Source organism: Myotis brandtii, unplaced genomic scaffold (assembly GCF_000412655.1).
Source record: "Myotis brandtii unplaced genomic scaffold, ASM41265v1 scaffold107, whole genome shotgun sequence".
NCBI classification, from domain to species: domain Eukaryota; kingdom Metazoa; phylum Chordata; class Mammalia; order Chiroptera; family Vespertilionidae; genus Myotis; species Myotis brandtii.
Genome location: NW_005353629.1, coordinates 4,122,602 through 4,144,975, shown reverse-complemented (window position 1 = coordinate 4,144,975; position 22,374 = coordinate 4,122,602). Strand labels below are relative to the sequence as shown.

Here is a 22,374-nt window from a genome sequence, read left to right as displayed (position 1 = left end):
ATACAAAAACAAAAATAAAAAACAAGAGTCAAGTAACTAAGAAAACTCTTAAAAGCTTAGTAAAGTCACTACAACTAGTACAACTTAGCTGAATTTCAAAGCAACCAATGAAACTTATAACCATGATAGATTTTCCATAGTAAAAATTGGGGCAGTTCATTAAAAGAGAAATTTTTATAACATGAAAGTTCTAGAAATATTCTCATGAATGTATTAAAAAGTATTAAAACATAAGTATCAAGAACTTTAGTTACTGACACTTATTTCTTCATGATTGAGAGTAGACATTGCTAAAACCTAGTATAATTTTTTGTTGTAATTATAATTTTCTTTGATTCTAAAATATCAAAACTTAACTGAAAGTATTTTATTTTTCCTGAAGAGATTTTTTAATACATTGAAAATTTCTTCACTTATTTCCATCCTAATCTCCCTTTTGAAAAGTAACTTATATTTCCTTAAATCAGATCCCTAGATAGTCATTTTCTGAAGTCTTCTTTCTATTACAAAATTCATAAATTATGGGAACAAAGCAAAAAATAATGTTAACAATTATAGTAAAAGAAAAAACTACACATTAGTACAAAAGATGACATTTTTAAAAAAAGAATAGTCGGTCCTTAAGTTTGAAATGAACAATTTCTATGAATACAACTCCTTTCACCAAAAACAGTAACTATTCTCCTACACCCATATTGCTGCAAGCATTATTTCATTCTTCTTCAAACCTTTTATCATAGCAACCTCTACTGCAACAGCCTCCATTTTCTGGGTACACTCTAACTTTTCTCAGCTAGTTTCTAAGAAGTGTGTCAACCTGACTGTGGCTGCTGTCAGAATCGCTGTCAACTCTGTGCCGTCTCCTGGCTGCAGCTGGACGGAGAGACCGCGGAGCTCCACCTGACCCGCCGGACCCACCGGAGCCAAGAGGAGCCAAGAGGAGCCATACCCCGTCCGAGCACCGCACTTGGGAGAGAAATGAAGCCAGCACCAGTTCTGTGCAGCTGCTTTCACTGACAATTTACCCTTTGTCTCCCTTTGTTTTCAGTACACCTCATCAAAATGACATAAAATATCTTGTATTAATATTTAAAATTTAGAATATATTATTTCATCACAAAGAATTACCAAAGATTAACACTGACTTCCTTTATCTGAATTCACTTTAGTGACTTATCGTAATCAAAATCTAGAAAATGTTATTGCAAATACATGAAATCTATCTTATACTCGTAACCTCACCACATTTCATAATTGAGAAAGCTTTAGGCTGGCAATATGCCACATGTTTAACAGGCAATTAGCAGAACAGAGCGCCACTTACCGGTTTCTAGCTATTATTCACAAGAATACTTAAAAGAGAAACATGGTAACAATTCCATTCTCTGAGACTGTAATAAACGCTAATAGACTTCACACCAGTCTAATGCAAGAAGAGAGCAGCACCTCCACTCAACGCTGTAGTAACAAATTATGTGACAATTACCTTGACATGCTGAAACTCGGCATCAGAAAACATCCATGTAAATCAAGGGAAATCCATACAAATTAATATATCCTTCACAGGTAAAATGAACCAAAGAGTAGGTGAATTGTTAAGGGTTGTACTCACAACAATAAAATTCTATTTTCTCAATTTTCTAGCTCTAAAGCTTTCATTGATTAGCGTTCAAGTTATTCATTAACTTTTTTTAAAAATCCCAAAATACAGCATCTCAAATAAACTATCAAAGACATAAAAATAAATAAGCTTACATAAAAAGTGAAATTAAGCAACTTAACTTCTAAATGTAAAAAATAAGAGTATTTTAAGCTGATGTCAAACTCAACATTCCTTTTAATTGCTACTGACATCCAACTTACATTTTTATACATCAGCGAACAACTTGAAAGTTTTGTTTTCTTTTCAAGGCTGATGCCGCACGCGAGTGAGAAAGACACACAGCTCGTTACCTTGGTTGGGCTGCATGTTCATGTTTGGTCGGGGGCCGTAGTTCCCCATGGGCTGGCCCTGGCTCATGGTCATCTGGCTCTGCACGGGCATGCTCTGGGAGGACGGCACCGCGTGGCTGTAGCCGCCCATGGAGCCGTGGCTGCTGGCGGGCATGCTCATGGAGCTGTTGGTCAGGTTGAGCTGGCTGGGCCCAGGCCCCTGCATAGGCATATGGTTGGGCCCTTTGAAGAAAGTGGTCAAAACCAAAATACGAAAGTTAGACAGAGGGTCTGCATAAAAGGACCTTAACATTTTTTGGGGGTTTTTTTTGCATTACCATAGTAATAATACCAAGCAAAACTTTAGTATTTAATCAATAGTAAACTAAGAAAATGCTTTACATGAATGATAGCAGATACTGTGAGGTGAATGTTATTATTCCCATTTTACAGATTAAGAAACCAATTCTTTTGAATAGCCAAAAATATCCTGAAAAAGAGAAATGAGAGAGGACTAATTTTATAAGAGAACAAAAAATAAAGTTGGTGGAATTAAAAGTGTGTAGCATTCGCCCTAGCTGATTTGGCTCAGTGAAGGGTCCCAGGTTCAATTCTAGTCAAGGGCCCGCATTGTGGGCTCGATCCCCAGTAGGAGGCGTGCAGAAGGCAGCTGATCAATGATTCTCTCTCATCACTGATGTTTCTATCTCTCTCTCCCTCTCCCTTCCTCTCTGAAACCAATAAAAATATTTTTAAAAAAAGAAAAAAAAAATGAAAGTTAAATTTCATTAAGGAAAAAATTGTAGCATTAGCACATAAATAAACTAAAAGATCAATGAACCCAGAGCAGAATCTAAAAAGAGGCCCAAATGCTAATTCAGTAAATAATGACAATGGTGACACTAAGTATCGGTGGACAAAAGGAAGGTAATTCAATAAATGATGTTGTGACAATTGAGTAGCCACCTGGAAAAAACCAAGTTGATTCCTGCCACATCACTTCCATGAAGACTAATTCCAGATGACTAAAAAATTCAACATTAAGAAAGAAGAAAGGAAAAGAAAAGAAACCATGAAAGAAAATTTTAGAAAGGAAAATTTTTAAAATAATGAAATGGAAAGGCCTTCTTAAGTTTGCCAGGAAATCCAGTCATACAGATTGATAAATTAGACTACATGAAAATAAAACAATTGAACAAGACCAAAACAACCAAAACCAAAATTAAATAATAGAAATATAAACTGGGAAAAATTTTTAGTAAGTCCTATCACAGACCAAACTAGTAAAACACCACCGGCAGCAAATGAAAGGGCAAAGGACACGAATGACCAGCTCACACAAAAACCACAGGAGCCATAAACACAGCAGACTGTTTGCTTCGCTTATAATGTAAAAAGGGACGTGAAAACTAGGGGACCCACTTTCCATCTTGCAGACTAGCAAAGATAAAAGTTTTGAGCCAACTATGATGAAGAAGTTCCTTCATACATTGTTCAGGGAATGTATACATGAAAATGCATGTAACTTTAGCTCAGCAATTTCAGTTCTAGGAATTTATCTTATAAATATACAAGCTGTTTTGTGTGCCTGTGTGTACACACACAAAATAGTGTGTTCACTTATTTGTTTTCTTATATTTTAGACATGTCCGCAGCAGCGTAATTTTTAATACTAAAAGAATAACCTGTACTTCCACCAGAAGGGATCTGCTCACGTAAATCAGAGGCGTCCATAGAAAAGAGGGCAATGCGTCATCAAGAAGAATGAGGCAGCCCTAGATGCTGAGTGGTCTCGAAAAGAGACCTTTACATTCTCATGATCTCCAAGATACACCGTTAAGAGGGGAAAAACGACATTAACTACCTAATGCATGCTACTGTTTCTGGAATAAGAACAGGAGGTTTTATACACAGAGAGCACCTGGTGAAGGACAACCAGACACCAGTCACCCGGCACACAGTGCCGGCTGAGGCAGAGACTGTGCCTTCTGATACCTTCTGATCTGGGTACCAGAGGCCTGGACTATCCTTTTTTTAAAAATCAGTTAATTTTTACCAAAGAAACCTGAGACTGAGCTTATTTGACCAAGAACAAGCAGCATATAAATAGTTCTGCAACTTAGACAAAATATTAAAAACAAAACTAAAATAGTAAAAGCCTAGATAGAAATGTGTGTGAATAGAACAGTTGGCTAAATGCGCTAAAGAACTTATTAAATAAAGAAAATACGAGTAATCGGACTTCTAACTCCTCCTCCACCTAATCCAGCTCTCTATCAATACACTGTTTTGGAAGATGCGCAGTGTTCTGCCAGCCCAGGTCATAACCAGCTGAGAATCTCTGGCTTGTAAAGACAGTCACTACTCCAGGTGGCCTTACACACAAACCAAAACATCATGTTAACAATAATTACATCGCCGCTCACCTGCTTCTTCGGATTTAAGGCCTGAATGTTATATGGAAAAGTCAAAATCCTAACTAAAGGTATCCAAAATTAAAAATAAAATAAATCACAAACGTCTAACTTGCTACCTCTCCCAGTTTTAAACATACTGGGTCCTGACGAACTAAATGTGGATTCAGCAAAACGATTCCTCCCGACTACAACCTGAGAAGTAGTCACATCTGTACTCCTGCCTCCTATCAGTGTGGGCGTGTGGGCACTGGCTGTGGCGGGAAATAGAAGAAGGCCCCATGGCCACCTACCCCCATCCCCGTCAGCCCTCTATGGACCGTCCTCTTGCGCTCGCTGCCCTTTCACTTCATTATCTGCCCCTCACCCCGCTCACCAAAGCTGCCAACCAACACAACCACTAAGAGGACATGCTCCTAAGGATGCTAATTATTAATTTTAAAAATAAAGTGTTCTGTTATTTTCATTTACTTTCATTACTGCTATTTGTATGATACTTTCCTTTGTTAATGAAAATAACCTGTCATTAGAAAGTAAAAATATTCTCATATTAACTGTAGAAAACACCCCACCAAAAATTATGGTCATGGGCTATGGCTGTTAAAAAACAAAAAAGTTTAAAGATACCTTTCAGATGAAAAATTCAAACCAGCAAAAGGGAATCAAATAAGCACCAATGGCCGGAAATATATCCTAAGTGCCTCTGAACTTAAAATGAGCAAATGGTAAAGGAAATGGCTCATGACATAAGAAAGCTGACATTATTTCTCAGCCTTTAATTTGGCTGTAACATCACTGTCCGTGTCCGTATCATGTTATAAACACACACATCTGTCTGTACAGCTTCCCCAGCAGTGAGGAGAGCTGCCTTAGCCTGTAGACGGCTTTGTTTCTTTCCCCATGTGGCTCCAGGATCACTGTTTCTGAGACCAAGACATTTTTAATACAAAACTCAGGCAAATGTTAGGACACCTTTGCATAAACAGACCTCAGTGCTTTAGCCATGGCACCATGCCTTGTTCTTCCAGAAAGCTCCGCCAGCAGCCCTCCCGCCCGGTTCCAGGACTAAATTTAGCAGCTCTGTTCATCAGAGGCAGCTGCGTGTCAGCGCCAGCCGAGCCCCAGGGCGGCCTGGTAAACACTGAATACAGGTCACGTAGCTCGGCAGCTAACAAACTCTCAGAGCCCGGACTCGGGGGCATTCGGAGCAGTTTTGTCATCAACAATCTAGGATCCCGGGGGCCCCCATGTCGTTTCAGTTGCTAAGCAACTCTGGTGTTAATGTCTTCGAGGAGAAAACCTTACCCGGCATCTGGCCGTTCATCTGGTTCTGCATGTGGGGCGCAGGGGGCCCCCCGCCGACCATCCCGTCTGAAGGCATGTTGTGAGCGCGCGGAGGGGGCGGGGCGCCGCTCGGGTTCATCCCTCCTGGGCCCAGAGGCATATTCTGGGTGGGTGGCTGTGAGAAGACAGGGTAGGAAACAGGACAAAGTCAGACTCGATACAGTCAAGGTGCATGTGGGATAGCAGTTGCCTATATTATTAAACAGGAGCAAAAACAAATGCATTTCAATTTGTTTAAATGCATTTTAGTCATGGGCTTAGTAACATATTTAATATACTCCCCAAATTTCACAATATCATTAGCATGAATATATCACCTGTCCATCTCAGACCACAAGAACACAATACAAGTATATTTTAGTTTATAAAATCTCAATGATGAAAATAAACATTCTAACATTCTATACAAAAAGAATTTCCATTTATTATGTGTAAGGATCTCTAATGTGTCCATTGTTGTTATTTAAATTGTTTTAAAAATTAAGTATCCTTTCATTATAAATATATTTAGATGTGTTTACTATTAATGATGAATTTTACCTGGGAAAAAAAAAAACAGTAACAAAAAATTATTAAAGAACTAGAAGACCCAAAATGCAATATACTTTCCGGTGTTTGGAGGGGAAGTGGTTTTGGCGGGGAAAAGCTTTCACCCGCCCAGGCTGCGTTCAGCACTCAGCCCGCACGGCTGTGCCCCTGCTCCCAGCTCGGAGCATTACTGATGGCCTCCACGGGGAGAGGCAGCTGCCGCCGAAGGACGCCTCTGGCAACCGTCCTAATGAAAGTGTGGAGAAATCACTGCCTGACCTTGAGAGTTCACCAAGGGCGCAGGAACACAGAGACCGCCTGCCGCCCTTCTGGGGACAGTGTGATGGGAAAGCAAATGGTCAGTTTCTCTCCAAACCCCGCTTTGTAAGCAGGAGGACAGGGCAGTACTTTTTCAGACCGATGGCGGCCTTCCTCCCCTACTTCTCTGTGCCCTAGGCACAGCCTCTACTCCTATCACCAGTCATCCCACTGCTCCAGTTTCCGACAGCCAGTGAGTGACTTGGTCTGCACCACCAGACACTGTGCACACCACCCCCCCCCCCCCCCCCCCCGAACGCTGTTGTTCAGTCCTCACACGGGAGCTCCAGCTCTCCACCTGCAGTGACAGTCACCAACGAGCCAAAAACAGCCAGGTGCTGCTCCAACAGCACTCACTCAGCACTCACCATCTCCGCCTCTTCACTACCGAATCCAAGTAGAAGTGCGCTTCATCCAGTATTTTCTCTTTAATTCTCATCTTAAATTCTTAAAACACTTAATGATCTTGTTCCATTTTCAAAAAAATTACCAAATATCAACTCAGTGTCACATCTTCTTAATTTTGAAGTATCCTTTATCATCCTTCAAATATGGCTGACCTGGACCCTCGCGTGAAAATAAAAGTCCTTCCTCCTATTGTCATATCCAATTTCCTATTGAAAATTCATGTTCTCACTCTCAATAGGGATCAGTTTTTCACTTTCCTGTGACTCAACTCATACAATGTAAGGATTGCAGTTCCCATCATAGTAAGAGAGCTTCTCTCTAGCCCTCCTGCTAATAGAGGTTATCCAGACACATGTGAGAGCAAGGCCCGCAGAGACAGGGGGGCTGGGCCTGCAAAGAGGGGAGCCAGCTCAGCTGCAGGCTCTCCCCACCCGGCTCTCCCCACCCGGCTCTCCCCACCCGGCTCTCCCGGCCTGGCTCTCCCCACCCATCTCTCCCCACCCGGCTCTCCCTGCCCGGCTGTGAAACGGGAAAGTATGGAGCACCCGTGGGAAGGGGCAGGCTCACTGCACTGAGTGGAAAACAGTCAGTCTGGGGACCAGAGAGCTGGAGACTAAAGAACCAGAGCGGGGGTTCAAGAAAACAGCAATTGGGGAGCGCGAGGGCTGAGCAGAGGTTTTAGCCTCTGCCCAGGACGAGGGGGGCAGAGATTGCGGTTGAGGCCCCACCAAGGTAGAAGGGCCTCCATAAACAACCCACGCTCTCTCCTGAGACGTCCAAAAAGCCTTCGCCACAGATTAAGGTCAAAACGGAAGTAGATCAACCCTAAACGTCATAGAGGGAACCTCAAAAGGCTCCAGGGGATCCCCTAGTGCTTCGCCCACCAAAGAAACTTAACTCAGAGGAAAACAGCAAATGGAATCCCTACAACTGTTCATTCGTAATGCCTGGCATTCAATTAAAAATTACAAGGCATACTAACAACAAGACTAAGTGGCCAACGCCGATTAGGATGCTTGTAACAACTTAAAAAACTACAGGAAGTAACAAGTACGGGCAACTGCGGAGACAACGAAACTCTCACAAATGCTATTGGGACTGTACCCGGGACAGCGCGGTGGGAAACCATTTGGCAATTCCTCACAAAGTGAAACAGTTACCACGTGATCTGGCAATTCTACTCCAGGTATAGATCCAAGAGAATTGAAGAAATACATTCACATAAAACTCGTACACAATGCTATGGCAGCATTATTCATAATGGCCAAAAAGTAGGGGGGGAATTAACGTCCATCAACTGATGATGGACAACAGAATGTGCTGCACATACCCCTACAACGGAACAGGATTCAGTCACAAACCCGAGTGAAGAACGGACACACATTACACACAAACCTTGGGAACACTATGTAAGTGGAAGAAGCCGGACTCACACTGTACAGCCCCACTGATATGAAATGTCCAGAACAGGTAAAAGCCAGAGACAAAACTCAGGCTGCAGATTCGATGCTGGGGCACGAGCAGCCACTGATGGCCAACTCGTCTGGGGTGATGGAAATATTCTGGAATTTGGGGTAGGGATGACTGCTGCTCAGAACTGTGAATATACCAAAATCCACTGAATTATATACTTCACAGGGTTAAAATGACAAATTTAATTTGAGTTTTTAAAAAAGTGAGTAAATGGACAACCATGAGAAATAAAAACTAGAAAAAGACACACTGGCCATCACATGTTGGAGTTATCGGAGAGACTTCAAAATAACCGTGACTGGTATGTTCAAGAAAACAAACACGAGAGATGGAGAATTTCAGCAAAGTCCTAGGATTCTTCAGAGTCCAACAGAAATTCCAGACCTGAAAAGTATCACTGAGATTAAGAACAAAGGAGTTTAGTTTGAGCAAAAGTGAGGATTGGTGAATTGAAAACATACATACAGAAGCACATGACATGCCCAGAGAAAGTAGGGAAAATACAAAAAAAGTGTAAGGACACGTAAAAGATGGGTCTAATATAATGTACATCTAACTGGAGTTATAGAAGCAGAGAAAATGAAGCGTCCATAATGTGTGAAGAATAATGGTTAACGAGTTTTCCAAAGCTAACAACACATGAGTCCCTAGCCAACGTGGGAAGCTCTACAAGCTTCAGCATGATTAAAAAAAATCTAAAACATCAGAGTCAAAGCCCTAAACAACCAAAGTCAACGAGAAAACCGTAAAAGCAGCCCGGGAAAATACAACACATTATCTGAGGGTGACAGCAATACAACTAACAATCCATTTTTTATCAGGAACAATAGAAACAGAAAATAATAACGTGACATCTTTAAAGAAAATACACCAACCCACCTAGAGTTCCACAGAGAAAAACCCTCCAAACCCGAAGATGAAATACGAGCTTCAGACAAACAAAAGCTGCGAACCCCCTGCAACTGCAGGGAGCGCATCAGCTAAAGGAAGGTGACCCCAGACGGAAGCTCAGAACGAGAGGAAGCGATAGAAAGGAATGTAGAGGTGAATGTAAGTTAATATGGATTTTTAAAGCAACCGTAGCAATGACCTGTATGGCTTAACCATTCATATAAATATAAAACATATGACAAGACTAACACAAAAAACAGAATAAATGAAATTAAACTGTTACAAGTTTTCTGTATTTCTCAAAGTGTTAAATTTGCCCACGTCGGCCACCACCTCCTCGGCTACCACGTGGCACAGCTACCGCCAGCACGTCGCTCGCGCTGACCACTGCCATCGCCTCCCACCCGGACTCCTATCCCCTCCACAGTGAATGCTCCCCACGGCAGTCAGGATAAGCATGTAACATCTACCAGTTCACTCTTCTGCTCAAAATCCTCCAAGAGTTTCCAACTTCAGAGTAAAAGCCAAAGCCCTCAGCAGATCGGAGGAAAAAGCCTACACGGTGGAACCCGTCGCCTGGCCCGGGTCCAGCTGGTTGGAGCATCATCCCAGGCCCAAGGGTCGTGGGCTGGATTCCTGGTCGGGGCACACGCAGGAGGCAACCAACTGATGTTTCTCTCTCTCATCGATTTTCTCTCTCCCTCTCTCTCCCTAAAATCAGTAAAAACATGCCCTCGGGTGAGGATTAAAAAAAAAAGATAGGGCCTGTCCACACAACTTCCTTACCGTCATGTTCAGTCACAGGAACCTCCATGTTCTCGAACCCCAGGCCCGGTTCCTGCTCCAGACACTCCGCCTCCGGGTTCTGTCCGAATGCCCCTCCTCAGGGAGGCCCGCCTGACCCCCTACTTCCCGCTGCAACGCCATCCCACCTGCAGCACCCCACCTCCCTGCCCTGCTTTCCTTCTCGGTAGCTCTTACCATCTAACAAGGCACGCGGTGCGATTACTATTATGCCTGCCTTGCTTGTTAGGATATAACACCAAAGGGAGCAGGAATATCGTCTGGTTTGTTCACTGATGTTTCAAAAAGTACCTAACGACTACTGCCTGTCACGTAGTAGAAACTTAATATTTAGTAAATAAATGAAAAAACTCTCCATTTAAATGATTTACCATGAAACTAAAAATTATTCTCACAATAAAATTATTTTAAATGTTTCTTTAAAATATAAAATATCACACTGCAAAATACAACTTTTAGTTTAATAATCATTGTCTGTATAACTACCGTTAATATAGGTGTCATTAATAAAGTTCCCCACAAGGAGGCACCAAAATGACACACAGATAAGAAACTTAAAAAGCATCAAAATAGGAGAGGTGTAGATCCAATACTACCAAGTATTTTACACAAAGGGAAGCCTGGATTAGTCCACCAGGAACAGCTGCAAAAGCCCATCAGCATTCCATCTGCCTTACTTGCTGGTCCAAGGTCAGCTCCCAAAGATGAGCTCTAGGCATATGTGACGCATTGGGGACGATCTCCCAGCTTCTCCCGCACCCCCCCAGAAATGTCAGGGGCGCCATGGGTGGCCTCGCATCTACTCAGGCTTTCAACCAGCTCACTTCCTCATGTTACCATCTCATCCACGTCCTGTCTTTCTGCCCCTCCTCCCCAAAGCGCTAAGACAGCAGCCAGCCCCGCTGTAAACCTGACAAGCTGAACTTCCCTAACTGACCATCACCCACGTGTTTTCACAGCGTGATGATTTTCCAAATTTCCTAAGAAACTAGGGTCCAAGATGATTCACCTACTAACAACACTTTCCAGGGTTTAGTGACAGGTTCCCCATAAATCCAACCTTTTCTTTTATGAACAGCAAACACTGCCACGATAACAAGTCAACACTGAACTACCCAGCTCTGGCCCTGGCCGGTGGCTCAGTCGGCTGGAGCATCGTCCCGCACACCATAGAGGTGGCAGGTTCGATCCAAGGCACGCCCATCACTAGACTGCAGCTTCGATCCCCAGTCGGGGAGCATATGCGAGGCCACCGGTCCATGTGTCTCTCACATAGATAGATGTCTGTCTGTCTGTCTCCCCCCCACCCCCCCCTCTCTTTCTGAAAATCAATAAAAACATATCCTCAGGTGATGGATTCAAAAACACTTCATCAGCTCTGAAATACTATGATGATGTTAATCACCAAACAGTCGCTCCAGATCCATATAATCCTTTAGAACAAAAAGTGCCTTCTTCCCAGACCAGGAGAATTCTCTGGACTATGCTTCCAGAACATAAAAAATAAAAACCAACAACAAACCCACTCCTGAAGCATGGGGAGATAGACACTAAGCCTTCCTAAAGATAGCGCTAGCACCATCCACCATCCGTTAAAAAACAGGAAGAGGTAATGGTTTAATCTTGAATGTATTTTTATATTATTTTTACATTTATACCAATCTGGCTAAATTACAAAAGTAATGTGTAGTCATTAAAAAAAAAACAGACAAAAATGAAAATGGGAGCCATTGCTAAAAGCTTCCTATGCATACCGCCAGAAAGTTCTGGTGTGTGTGTGTGTGTGTGTGTGTGTGTGTGTTTTTGACAGTAGGGTCACACTCCTCTGTGATTTCTTTTATTCTACTGTAGGCATTACTCTTCATCTGTACATAATTCAACTTCATTCAAAAGTATAGAATTTGGAGGGGTGGGGGGAAAAAAAGTATAGAATTCAACTGTATAAGCTGTAACAGTTTTAACCCACCCTCAAAACTTGGTCCTAGTCTGTTTTTCCCTACTATAAACAATGTTTAAATTAACAGCCTTGTACAAATACTTTTCTGTACTTATTCTATGCAAATCAGAGTGAATTCCTTCATTTCCAACATTAGGTCCATTTTCCTGCTCCACAGCAAGAAGTGCTGCTCCGCTGGAGGGGAGTGAGATGCGTTATTTCCAGAAACGACAGAGGCGATCTTTAGGCTCCCTGGGGCAGAGGCTGCTTTCACCCATCTCATACAGTCTGCAAGAACAAGTTCACAATCACACACAGACACACATACACACTAACAGTTACACTCCTCGTAGGAAGAGGTATCCGATCTCCTTACACCTCTGGACTCAACTAGACAGTCTTCTGGATTTCATATGTACTGCCCAGCAAATAGTTAACATGACTTTTTATAGAATGGTGACAAGACCAGACAGGCTACAATACTGGCAAAACGCTACCTGTAACATATGAATCAGAGAAGTGTGCCCCATAAATCAATTCTCTACCAAACACAGGTCTACCGCCCTGTAAAAGTTCCCACCATTCGCAGACCTGACCACTTTTGCTGTGTTTCAAATGTACTCACATATACAGTATTCTAAAATACCATGTATTACACCATGTTGTCTTTAATCTCATTTATAAACCTTATAGGCATATTAGATTTTACTTTACATTTTTGAAAGAATCAAATCACTATCTTCTTTAGTTTTCTCCTTTTTCTCAACAAAGCCTTCCTCACCTCAATGTAAGATAGTTGATGTGGTAATTTATACGACAGGGTGGGGCAGAAGTAGGCATATAGGTGTTTCTATGGTAAATAACACAATAACTAATAAGTAATGATATAAGAATACAGTGTTTCATGTATTCACACTGCAAACCTACTTTTGCCCACTGCTGTATTTACATTGGCTTTGATATACATAAAAAGCAGGTAGAAGATAGAGATGACAGCAGAAATCTGTAAGACCTTTTTGAAGTTCTAACCGAATCAAAATATTACGTATGCTAAAAGTTAAGTTAAAATTTATAAATGAAAAAAATGATGACTGCAATACATTCTGCTCATCTTCAAGGCGCGCACAGGAAGCTGGGCCTCCCCGCACTGGGATCGCACCTGTGAGCAGTGAACTCTGCACCGAACTTCAGCCACGGACGCACCTCCCCGACGCTCCCAGCACGGTCACGGTCACGGCGTGAAGCCTGTGCAACAAGAGGCAGCCAGGTGCTGCCCACAGTGCTCAGAAGGCCAAGTGTAGGCAGCATCGCCGAAAATGCATTTAGAAAATAAAAATATACAGCCTACCATAAATCAATTTTATTAATAGCACAGACTTTAATTTGTTGTTCAGAACATCTACTGAACAAAACTATCCTTAATAAATTTAAATTTTCATAAGTACGTATATCTGGTTAAATTAGGGATTTTTAAAACTTATACTCGTAATGAATGAAGTGAAAGCCAGATAAGCAATTCCAATCAGCTTTCAGCTTTGTTTCACGATGAAGAGACATGTTAACACTCAACCTCAGTGAACGGCATCACATCAGTCAAGTTTCAAAACTGACCCTCCAGACGTATTCAGTGACTGGAAATCACTATTACTGACGGCCACAGACAGCAGTTAAAAAAAGAAAAGGTCATTTTTACTTAAGAATGTACTTGAGGAAGCAGTAAAAATTACTCATTTATTTAGTGCTCCGTGTCAACTAAAGGTTCTGTGTGACAAGTGAGAAAGTCACAGCCACACGTGCTGCACATCAGAGTGAGGTGCCAGCGCACTGAGCGCGCCTGCCGATCCAGGTCGTTTTCACGGACCAGCACCTTCCCAGCACCTGCAGCCAAGGATCAGCTCTGACTTTTCAAGCAAGAACTGGGGATCTGGCAAACTTATCAGCTACTGTCTTGAGCTCAAGTACCCTAACACTAGAGACGTTTCTGATGAGACGGCGGCAACTTGGTGATTTACCAAATGTGGTTTTGGGTACCATATAATGAAATATGTCCATGTTTAGAAGAAGTGCATACTCAGTGACCTTATATTTTCTGAATGACCAAAGCATGATGTTACAGAATCACGCATGAGTAAAAGACCCATCCAAAATGCAAGACAGACCAATGAACTTGAATGTATCAGTAAGATATGATTTTAGATTTCATACTTCAATTAACCTTAAAAAACATATCTGTTGGGATCTGCTATACTGATTATTCACAACAATCTGAAAAGGCTATTAAAACATTCTTCCCTTTCCTAACTCCATCTGTGTAAGACTAGATCTTACTCTACTTCAACTTAAACATATTAAGCTAGATTAAATCCAGAAGTAGACATAACAATACAGCTGTTCTCTATTAAGCCAAATATTTAAAGGAAATTTGCAAGATTACTATAAACAATGTCATTCATATTTCACTAAATTTGTTCTCAAGATATAGTTAATTTTTCCTTTAAAGAATTTTATATTAACACACAATAGATTTATTATTGTTCATTTTTTTATTGTCCATTTTAAGTGAATAAATATTTTTTCAACAAATATCTCAATATATATATAGTCTACATAAAGCTCTGTTATCCTCAATAATTTTTAAATGTAAAGGGGTTCTGAAAACAAAAAGTTCTGAGAAATGCTGCAACAGAGAAATATCAAAACAAAAAGATCCTTTAAAAAGACTTGAAAAAAAAATGTGATAAACACCAGGCAAGAGAGATAAAATATATTTTAAAAGAGAAGGTACAAATAAACTGTTGAAACAAAAAAGGAAAATATCGCTATATATGCTGAGGACATTAAATAACATTATTTCATAAACTTTATGCCAACAAATTTGAAAAGTTAGATAAAATGTTCAAAAGGACAATTTATAAAAATAGGCAACTCATAAAACACAAAAGTATATAAATTATCCTAAAACAACGAAGGAAATTAAGTAAAAGCCTTGTCACAAAGAAAAGCCAGATGGCTTCTCAAAGAATTACACGATCATTTAAGAAACCACAGCTCTATTATGCAAATTATTCCAGATGAGGAAAATTCTCCAGCTCAGTTTATGAAGCTAGCATAACCTCACAAAAAAGACCAGACAAAGGCTTTTTAAGAAAAAAAAATTAAGGGTCAATTGCACTAATGAACAAAGACATAAAAATTTTGATCAAAATGTTAACTAACTGAATACTGTAAATTTTAAAGACCAAGACCAGAGAAAAAGTATGTTAATTACAAGAAATCAAGATTGACCATTAAAAAGTAAATTAATGTAGTTCACCACATTAACAGTTTAAAGAAAAACTTATGATCTCATTAGATGCAATAGAAAGTATTTAAACATAATTTAACATTCATTCAAGATATTAACTCTTAAAAGAAACAAAAGGGAACTTCCTTAACCTGATGAAACATTATCTACAAAACTCTACAGCTCGCATCGCACTTCCTGTCAACCAGGGACAGCTTCCCCTGTGGTCAGCCACAGACAAGGAGTCCTCTCTCACCACGGCTACTCGGAAGGTACGGAGGTCCTAGCCAGAGGAGCAAGGCAAGAGAGAGAAATAAAAGGTGTAAGGATTGGAAGAAAGAAGCAAAACCAATTATTCATAAATAATATGGTCGTGAATACAGAAAACTGAAAGTATCTACAGAAAAATTATTAGAAATAAGGGTTGAACAAGACTGAGAAATTCAAATCAGCTGCATTTCCATGTAAACAGCAATCAGAGAAGATAAAACTTAAAACGCAAAGACTCTATTTAATTGCCTCAAAAAAAAAAAAAAAAAAAAATATGAAGTACCTAAGAGAGATGCACAAATCCTCTGCAGGAAAATCATAAAACTTCATTGGTGGATATTAAAGGACTAAATAAATGAAAATATAGGCATTCTCCCCCACCTGACTTAGAGGCCAGGGAATGTCCAGGCCACGTTGAGGATTATGTTGGACACGCTAAAATGTAAGTGTGCGTGGAAGCGCAAAGCACTAATAGCCAAGTTATTCTGAAAAAAATAAGGAATAAGTAAAGAACTTCTCTAATACATGAAGACTTACTAGACTTGCCAAGTGTGCTAAGACTGTGGAATTTATAAAAACAGACCAATGAAACAGGAGAGAGAGGTCAGACAGATGTATGTGGGCGCCTGCTATTCACGATACAGATGGCATGACAAATGAAGGAAAGATACTTTCGTTTGTCCAGTAGATAATGCTGGGACAGAGAACTATCCATGTGGAAACAAATAAAGTGGAACCCATTTCTCACACAGTTATTAACAAAAATAAATTCTACTCAGCTGGTCAAATTCATGTCAATCATCACACAAAGAATTATTTCAGATTCAAAACAAAATTTACTAATTATATATCCTTAGTAGGATACATCTTAAGGAGAAGCATCTTAGTGTTAGTGGTAAACCTGGTAGTGTTATATTAAAGTTATTTTTTACTGATAGTAGTGTATAGCAAATAAACAACTACAATAATGTCATAAGCTACCAAGATTTTTAGAGTAAGACGAAAGAGATACTAACACATAATATCAAAGCTAAGTAAAAAACCTTCCCTGAAGGGGAAATATCACTAATCCAGTATTTTATTTCTTTTTCTAAAAAAATGTGTTTCCTAGTTCTGTCCACTGAAAACACCTAAGAAACAATGAAAACGCAGTAATAATGAATGCCCCAAACATACAAATTGTGGTCTCTAAATATCAATTCCCACTGAAAAAGGACTCGGAAAACAGAGTGGACAGAACAGTTCTGGGATAAACATATAATCAATCTGATCTCTCTCTCAAATCCTCAAATCCTCAAAGCAGAGTTGCTACAAGATACTGCAACCACCACAGGACACGGGAGCCACTGAAGGGGCTCCCCCACCACAAATGCCAGACCCTGAGGATCAGAGAATGACTGCAATGGACTTAAACACATTAAAAATACAAAACCCTGTAAGTTCAGACTTCCCGTTACCAAAGATGGAACAGCCAACCACGTTCCTCCTGATGCAGACAAACCACAGCACCACCAATGAACTACAGAACTAACCCACCTCTCACAAAGCTCTCATTATTAGTTTATAGGAAAGAAGATGCGATGGACAGAACATGTGCTAGGACCATGAAGGTCAAATCAGCCAAGTCCAGAATGTGAGCAATTCTACAAAATGTATGACCCAGTTTGTTCAACAAATAAATGGAGAACAGAAAAGACACCTGATACAGACGGAGTGAGACTTAAGACCCATCAATCGACGCGACATGTGGACTGTGTTTGGATTCTGTGGCGAACAATCATGAAGACATCGGTGGATTTTTCAAATAACTGGTGAAAATCGTAGACAGTGCGGGTATTACAGGACATTAAGAACCGTTGGTTACTTTTGTTGGGTGGGATAGTAGTCCTTATCTGATAAAGAGGCAGACTGAAGTATTTACAAGTAAACTTATAAGACACCTGGGGTTTGCTTTGAAATACTACAGACTTATTCATAAGTTAGTTGTGCGATCACATATGAAAATAAATAACGACATAGGCAGACGGACAGGTGTGTGGGTGAATGGGTGGATGAACAGGCCGTCCTCGGGAGGGATCAATTCCAGGTGAATTAAATCAAACCCGAAGGCAAACATTCAACCTTTAGGTCACTGAGGTAAACAGCTTCCTGTTCTGGGGGGCGGGGCCGGGTTTAAACAAACCTCAGAAGTCACTACACAAGCTGGGCCCGTGCGGACGCCTGTGCCCTGTCGCAGGTACTCACCGCCGGCAGCAGAGACTGCATGTTTTGGTTCGAGTCTGCGATCGTGGCCAGGTAGACCAAGTTCGTATGCAGCATCTGCTGGTACCTATTAAAACAAGACAAGTATCAGTGTACACTGATTCTCCCCGCCTGCCTGGACACGAACAGCATCGGAATCATTTCTCAAGGCTAACAAAAGATGTGTTACCTGAACATCAATAGCATTTCATTTTTTCCTAGTTCCTCTGCAAAATACTCCCACTAACTACCCTTAGAGATGATGAGAAATTCAGAGGTTCCCTTGTGCTCGGCGTTGTTATAGTTAGTTTTATATGCTTCCATATCTCACTTAATCCTCAAACCAGCTCTACCAAGTAAAAGCTCTTCTTTTCGCCATTTTCAGAGGAAACAAGTGTCGGGAGCGGCCTGCAGGAGCCTGCACAGCGGAGGCAGTGAAGCAGCCGAGGCGGTGCTGCCTCCCTCAGTGCACACGCTGTTGAGAGGTCTGGAATGAAGGTCACTGAACTGTGTGCCTACTCCCTCCTGTCAGTTCCCTGTTGTCAAAACCGCAGCCCCACGAACAGCCACCAGGCTCTGCTCACGGGCAGAGGAGGTGGGACCACTCTTCCTCTCCCGCAGCAGCAGTGACTGCGTGTTCGCCGGCTGCAGGTGCTGCCCACCTCCCCAGACCAGGTTTCCGGGTACACACTGAAATGCGACCATCCAAAATGATGTTATTATTAGAATAAATGCACAATGGACTTCAAAGACTAAATATGAAGCGAAAGAATGTAAACTAGCCCTAGCCGGTTTGGCTCAGTGGATGGAGCATTGGCCTGCAGCCTGGGTTCAATTCCGGTCAAGGGCATGTGCCCGCGTTGCGGGTTTGATCCCCAGTAGGGGGCATGCAGTAGGCAGCCAATCATTGGTTCTCTCTCATCATGGATGTTTCCCTCTCTCTCCTTTCCCTTCCTCTCTGAAATCAATAAAAATATATCTTAAAAAAAAATGTAAACTATCTCATTAATATTTTTATATTGATTATATATTGAAGTGACATTATTTTTAGAATAAGGAGTTAAATAAAATATATTATTTAAATTAATTTATCCTGTTTCTTCTTGTTTAATGTGTCTACTAGCAAATGTAAAAGTACATATGTGGCTCACAATGCATTTCTACCGGATGGTGTTGTTCTAGACCAGTGGTTTTCAACCTTCTGGCCCTTTAAATACAGTTCCTCATGTTGTGACCCAACCATACAATTATTTTTTTTTTAATATTTTTTATTGATTTTTTACAGAGAGGAAAGGAGAGGGATAGAGAGTTAGAAACATCGATGAGAGAGAAACATCAACCAGCTGCCTCCTGCACACTCCCTATTGGGGATGTGCCTGCAACCAAGGTACATGCCCTTGACCGGAATCGAACCTGGGACCCTTCAGCCCGCAGGCCGACGCTCTAGCCACTGAGCCAAACCAGTCAGGGCCATAAAATTATTTTCATGGCTACTTCATAACTGTAATGTTGCTACTGTTATGAATCGTAATGTAAACATCTGATATGCAGGATGGTCTTAGGCGACCCCTGTAACAGGGTCTTTCGACTGCCAAAGGGGTCTCGACCTACAGGTTGAGAACCGCTGCTCTAGACGTTTGATAAAATATTCAACTTGTTCCACTCCAGCACTCTCCTAAGGGATACTGTTTACTTCCGACATAACACTTCACACTGGGTTCTTAGAGTGATGACCAGTTCTCTATGTATTAGACCTGACCTCTGCTTCCTCCATCACATATATGGCTATAACTAAAGGTCCTATGTACGTGAAGGCCTAACTTTCCACAAATCAGACCACACACAAATGTGAAGTCCTTATGTTATGATGCAGGATAAGAAGCGCAAGAAAAATTAGCACCCACTCCATCCCGAGAACAAATTTTCCTTAGGGAAAAATCAGAGTCACACAAAACTGTGTCCACTAAAGCTCATCGTAGCATTACTCATAGTAGCCAAGAAGTGAAAACAACCCAAACGTCTATCCCTGATGGATAAATGTGGCATAGCTCTCGACAAGGAAAGATTGTTAGCAATGAAAAGGAAGTACTGATTCACGCTTCAACATGATGAATCTGGAAAACGTGCTAAGTGAAGTAAGTCCGTCCAAAATATCCCACAATATATGAATCCATGTAAATGAAATGGCCACAGCAGGCAGGTCTACACAGACAGAACGTGGTTGTCAGGGGGTAAGAAATTAGGGGTTGGAAACCGGAGTGACTGCTAATGTGTAGAAGGCTTCTGTTGGGGATAAGGAAAATGTTCTGAAATTGATTAAAGTGATAGTAGTAGCACTCTATGAATATTCTAAAAACCTTAAATTACACACTTTAAAATGGGTGAATTGTATGGTATGTGAATTAGATCCCAACAAAGCTGTTATTAAAAAGAAAAGTAAACCAACGCAGAAAAATAAAGTTTTAAATTTCAAATCCATCTTACTGCGAACACTCCGAGGTCTTTCCTTTATTCTGATAGTCCATTATACACTGAATGAGATGGTTATTTTCATCCAACATCTGAAATAAAATCAGAAAAAGTTTATTGTAAATTTCGTGTATCAAGTAAAAAAATTTAAAATCCTTCAGATTTCTAGAAATGTCTATCTACACAGGAGCTGAATCCACTCAGGTCTTTTAACCCTTATTTCACACCTCAGGCATAATGTCATGCTTCACCAACAATTTCTAATAACTCTATTCCAATTATTCTCCCTGAGTTATTACCTGCAGCTGAGAAGGGAATACTTAACTACCTCTGCTAAATGTCACGGCAGCTGTAGCCTGTTCAGAGGACAAGCTGAGTCCACGTTGGCTCTGTATCATTCCAGCTTTTCAGTAGTTACAAAAGTTTCCTTATCCAGAATGAAGCAAATACAGGAAAACTCAGCCCAAGAGGCCTGAGGAGCTGCTAGCTTCTAAGCTTCACACATCATGGTTTTGTGATTCTCCAAATATGGAATCCAATACAATTTCTGTGTATGTGTAACATGTACTGCTGACTTTGTGAGCTCACCTTACAATGAAGTTGTCCCAAAAGTTTAAAAACAAAAGCCTATCAATTTATATCTTTCTATCATCTTATAACAATTCAGGCAATTCTGGCTTTAAGGGTTAAATCATTCATCCCAGCAAACTGGCCCTGAGGAAGGGGTCGCGGTGCAGCAAAAGGCCAGTTAATTCCAGCGCACAATTCTGTAACTCGCCGTGTGGACACTGTACTGTGTGCTCCCCACCAGTCAAGTGTCCTTTGCTGCTATCCTGTGCAAACCACTGAAGCTGTCAGCGTCTCAGATTTATCTGTAAGATCCAGGGGCAGGAGGAACTGTTTCTCCGGAACCTGCCCCACCCGTCCACGAAAGCTCCAAGGAGAAAATGCCGTAATGTAGTTAGTGCAACTCTTTTCATTTAACACTAACTGTGACTTTTCTTTCTGAATGTGAATCATAATCTTCACTTGCTGGAAAAAATATATATATATATTGACATTCCTCTCTGAAAAGTGCAGTTATTTCTTAAATAGAACCATTGAATGGCAAAAAAAATATACCCTTACAATGCACTAGTCCAACCGAACAATTTCACAACATTATCTTCTCAGCAGATTCCTCCACTAACAAACTTCATTGGAATGTCTGTCTCATATTTAAAATCAATCTCTCACCCTACAGAATTGGGGCACTTAATCTGGAATCCATTTCTCCTTCTCAGCTGAGGATGAAAACTAATGGACCAGCATCTCCCGAATTAATCACGCAAGAGAAATACCTTCAGATGTATGTAAGAATAACTGCAGGAAAAAGAGAGGCGTACGCAGGCCTTCGCTACAGTCCAAACATAAAAATTCTCGCCCCGCCCCCAAACATGTTATGTGTGCGTGTGTGCGCGCGTGTGTGTATGTGTGCGCGCGTGTGTGTGTGTGCGCGCGTGCGTGTATGTGTGCGCGCGTGCGTGTACTCAGGGCTGTTGGCCAGGCTGCAAACAGCCCAGTTCACTGTATGAAAACACCGCCTACAGCCACCGCCGAGCCTCAGTCCACAAGATAAAGCAGCAGCTAGGGAGCCGTCCGATGCCAACTGCAGAGAACCTGATGGTCAGAGAGGAAGGTCCTGGGCCTTGGAGGAAAAGGTGAAGGGATGAAGCAAAAAATACAAACAAACTCATTCGGACAAGAGCAGAGGGAGCGGGGGAAGGGGGTGTGGTGGGGCTCCAGGGGGTAATGGTGGCTCCAGGAGCCCTGACTTTGGGTGGTGAACACACAGTACATGTCAGACGGTGGATTCTACAATTATACACTTGAAATCTGTATAATTGTATTCACAATGTCACCCAGGAAATTCAATAAAAAAATGTGTAAATCTATTTAAATCTATTTAGCATAGGGTGGTGCCCTAAGACAAGTAGTGCTAAAAGCGGACTTTTCTTCCATGCGCACCCCTGCCCCAGTGCATAGGACAAACCCAAATCCTCCAGGAACGGAGACACCGGAGA

At 41.3% G+C, this 22,374-nt stretch overlaps 1 protein-coding gene across 3 annotated transcripts in view; it reads right to left on the bottom strand.

Annotated features, from left to right (window-relative positions):
* SS18 (synovial sarcoma translocation, chromosome 18) overlaps positions 1–22,351 on the bottom strand; it is a 42,425-nt gene extending 20,074 nt beyond the window's left edge. For 2 of the 3 annotated variants that reach the window (XM_014541527.1, XM_014541531.1), the window contains exons 1-4: positions 20,327–20,403; positions 17,846–17,930; positions 5,652–5,805; positions 1,954–2,175 (exon numbers count right to left, since the gene is read on the bottom strand). In XM_014541527.1, coding sequence (XP_014397013.1) covers positions 1,954–2,175; positions 5,652–5,805; positions 17,846–17,930; positions 20,327–20,403 — 538 coding nt within the window. Of the gene's footprint in view, positions 1–1,953; positions 2,176–5,651; positions 5,806–17,845; positions 17,931–20,326; positions 20,404–22,343 lie in introns of those variants that run through there. The other variant, XM_014541521.1, reaches the window with a different exon arrangement.
* Between the last annotated feature and the right edge of the window lie 23 nt (positions 22,352–22,374).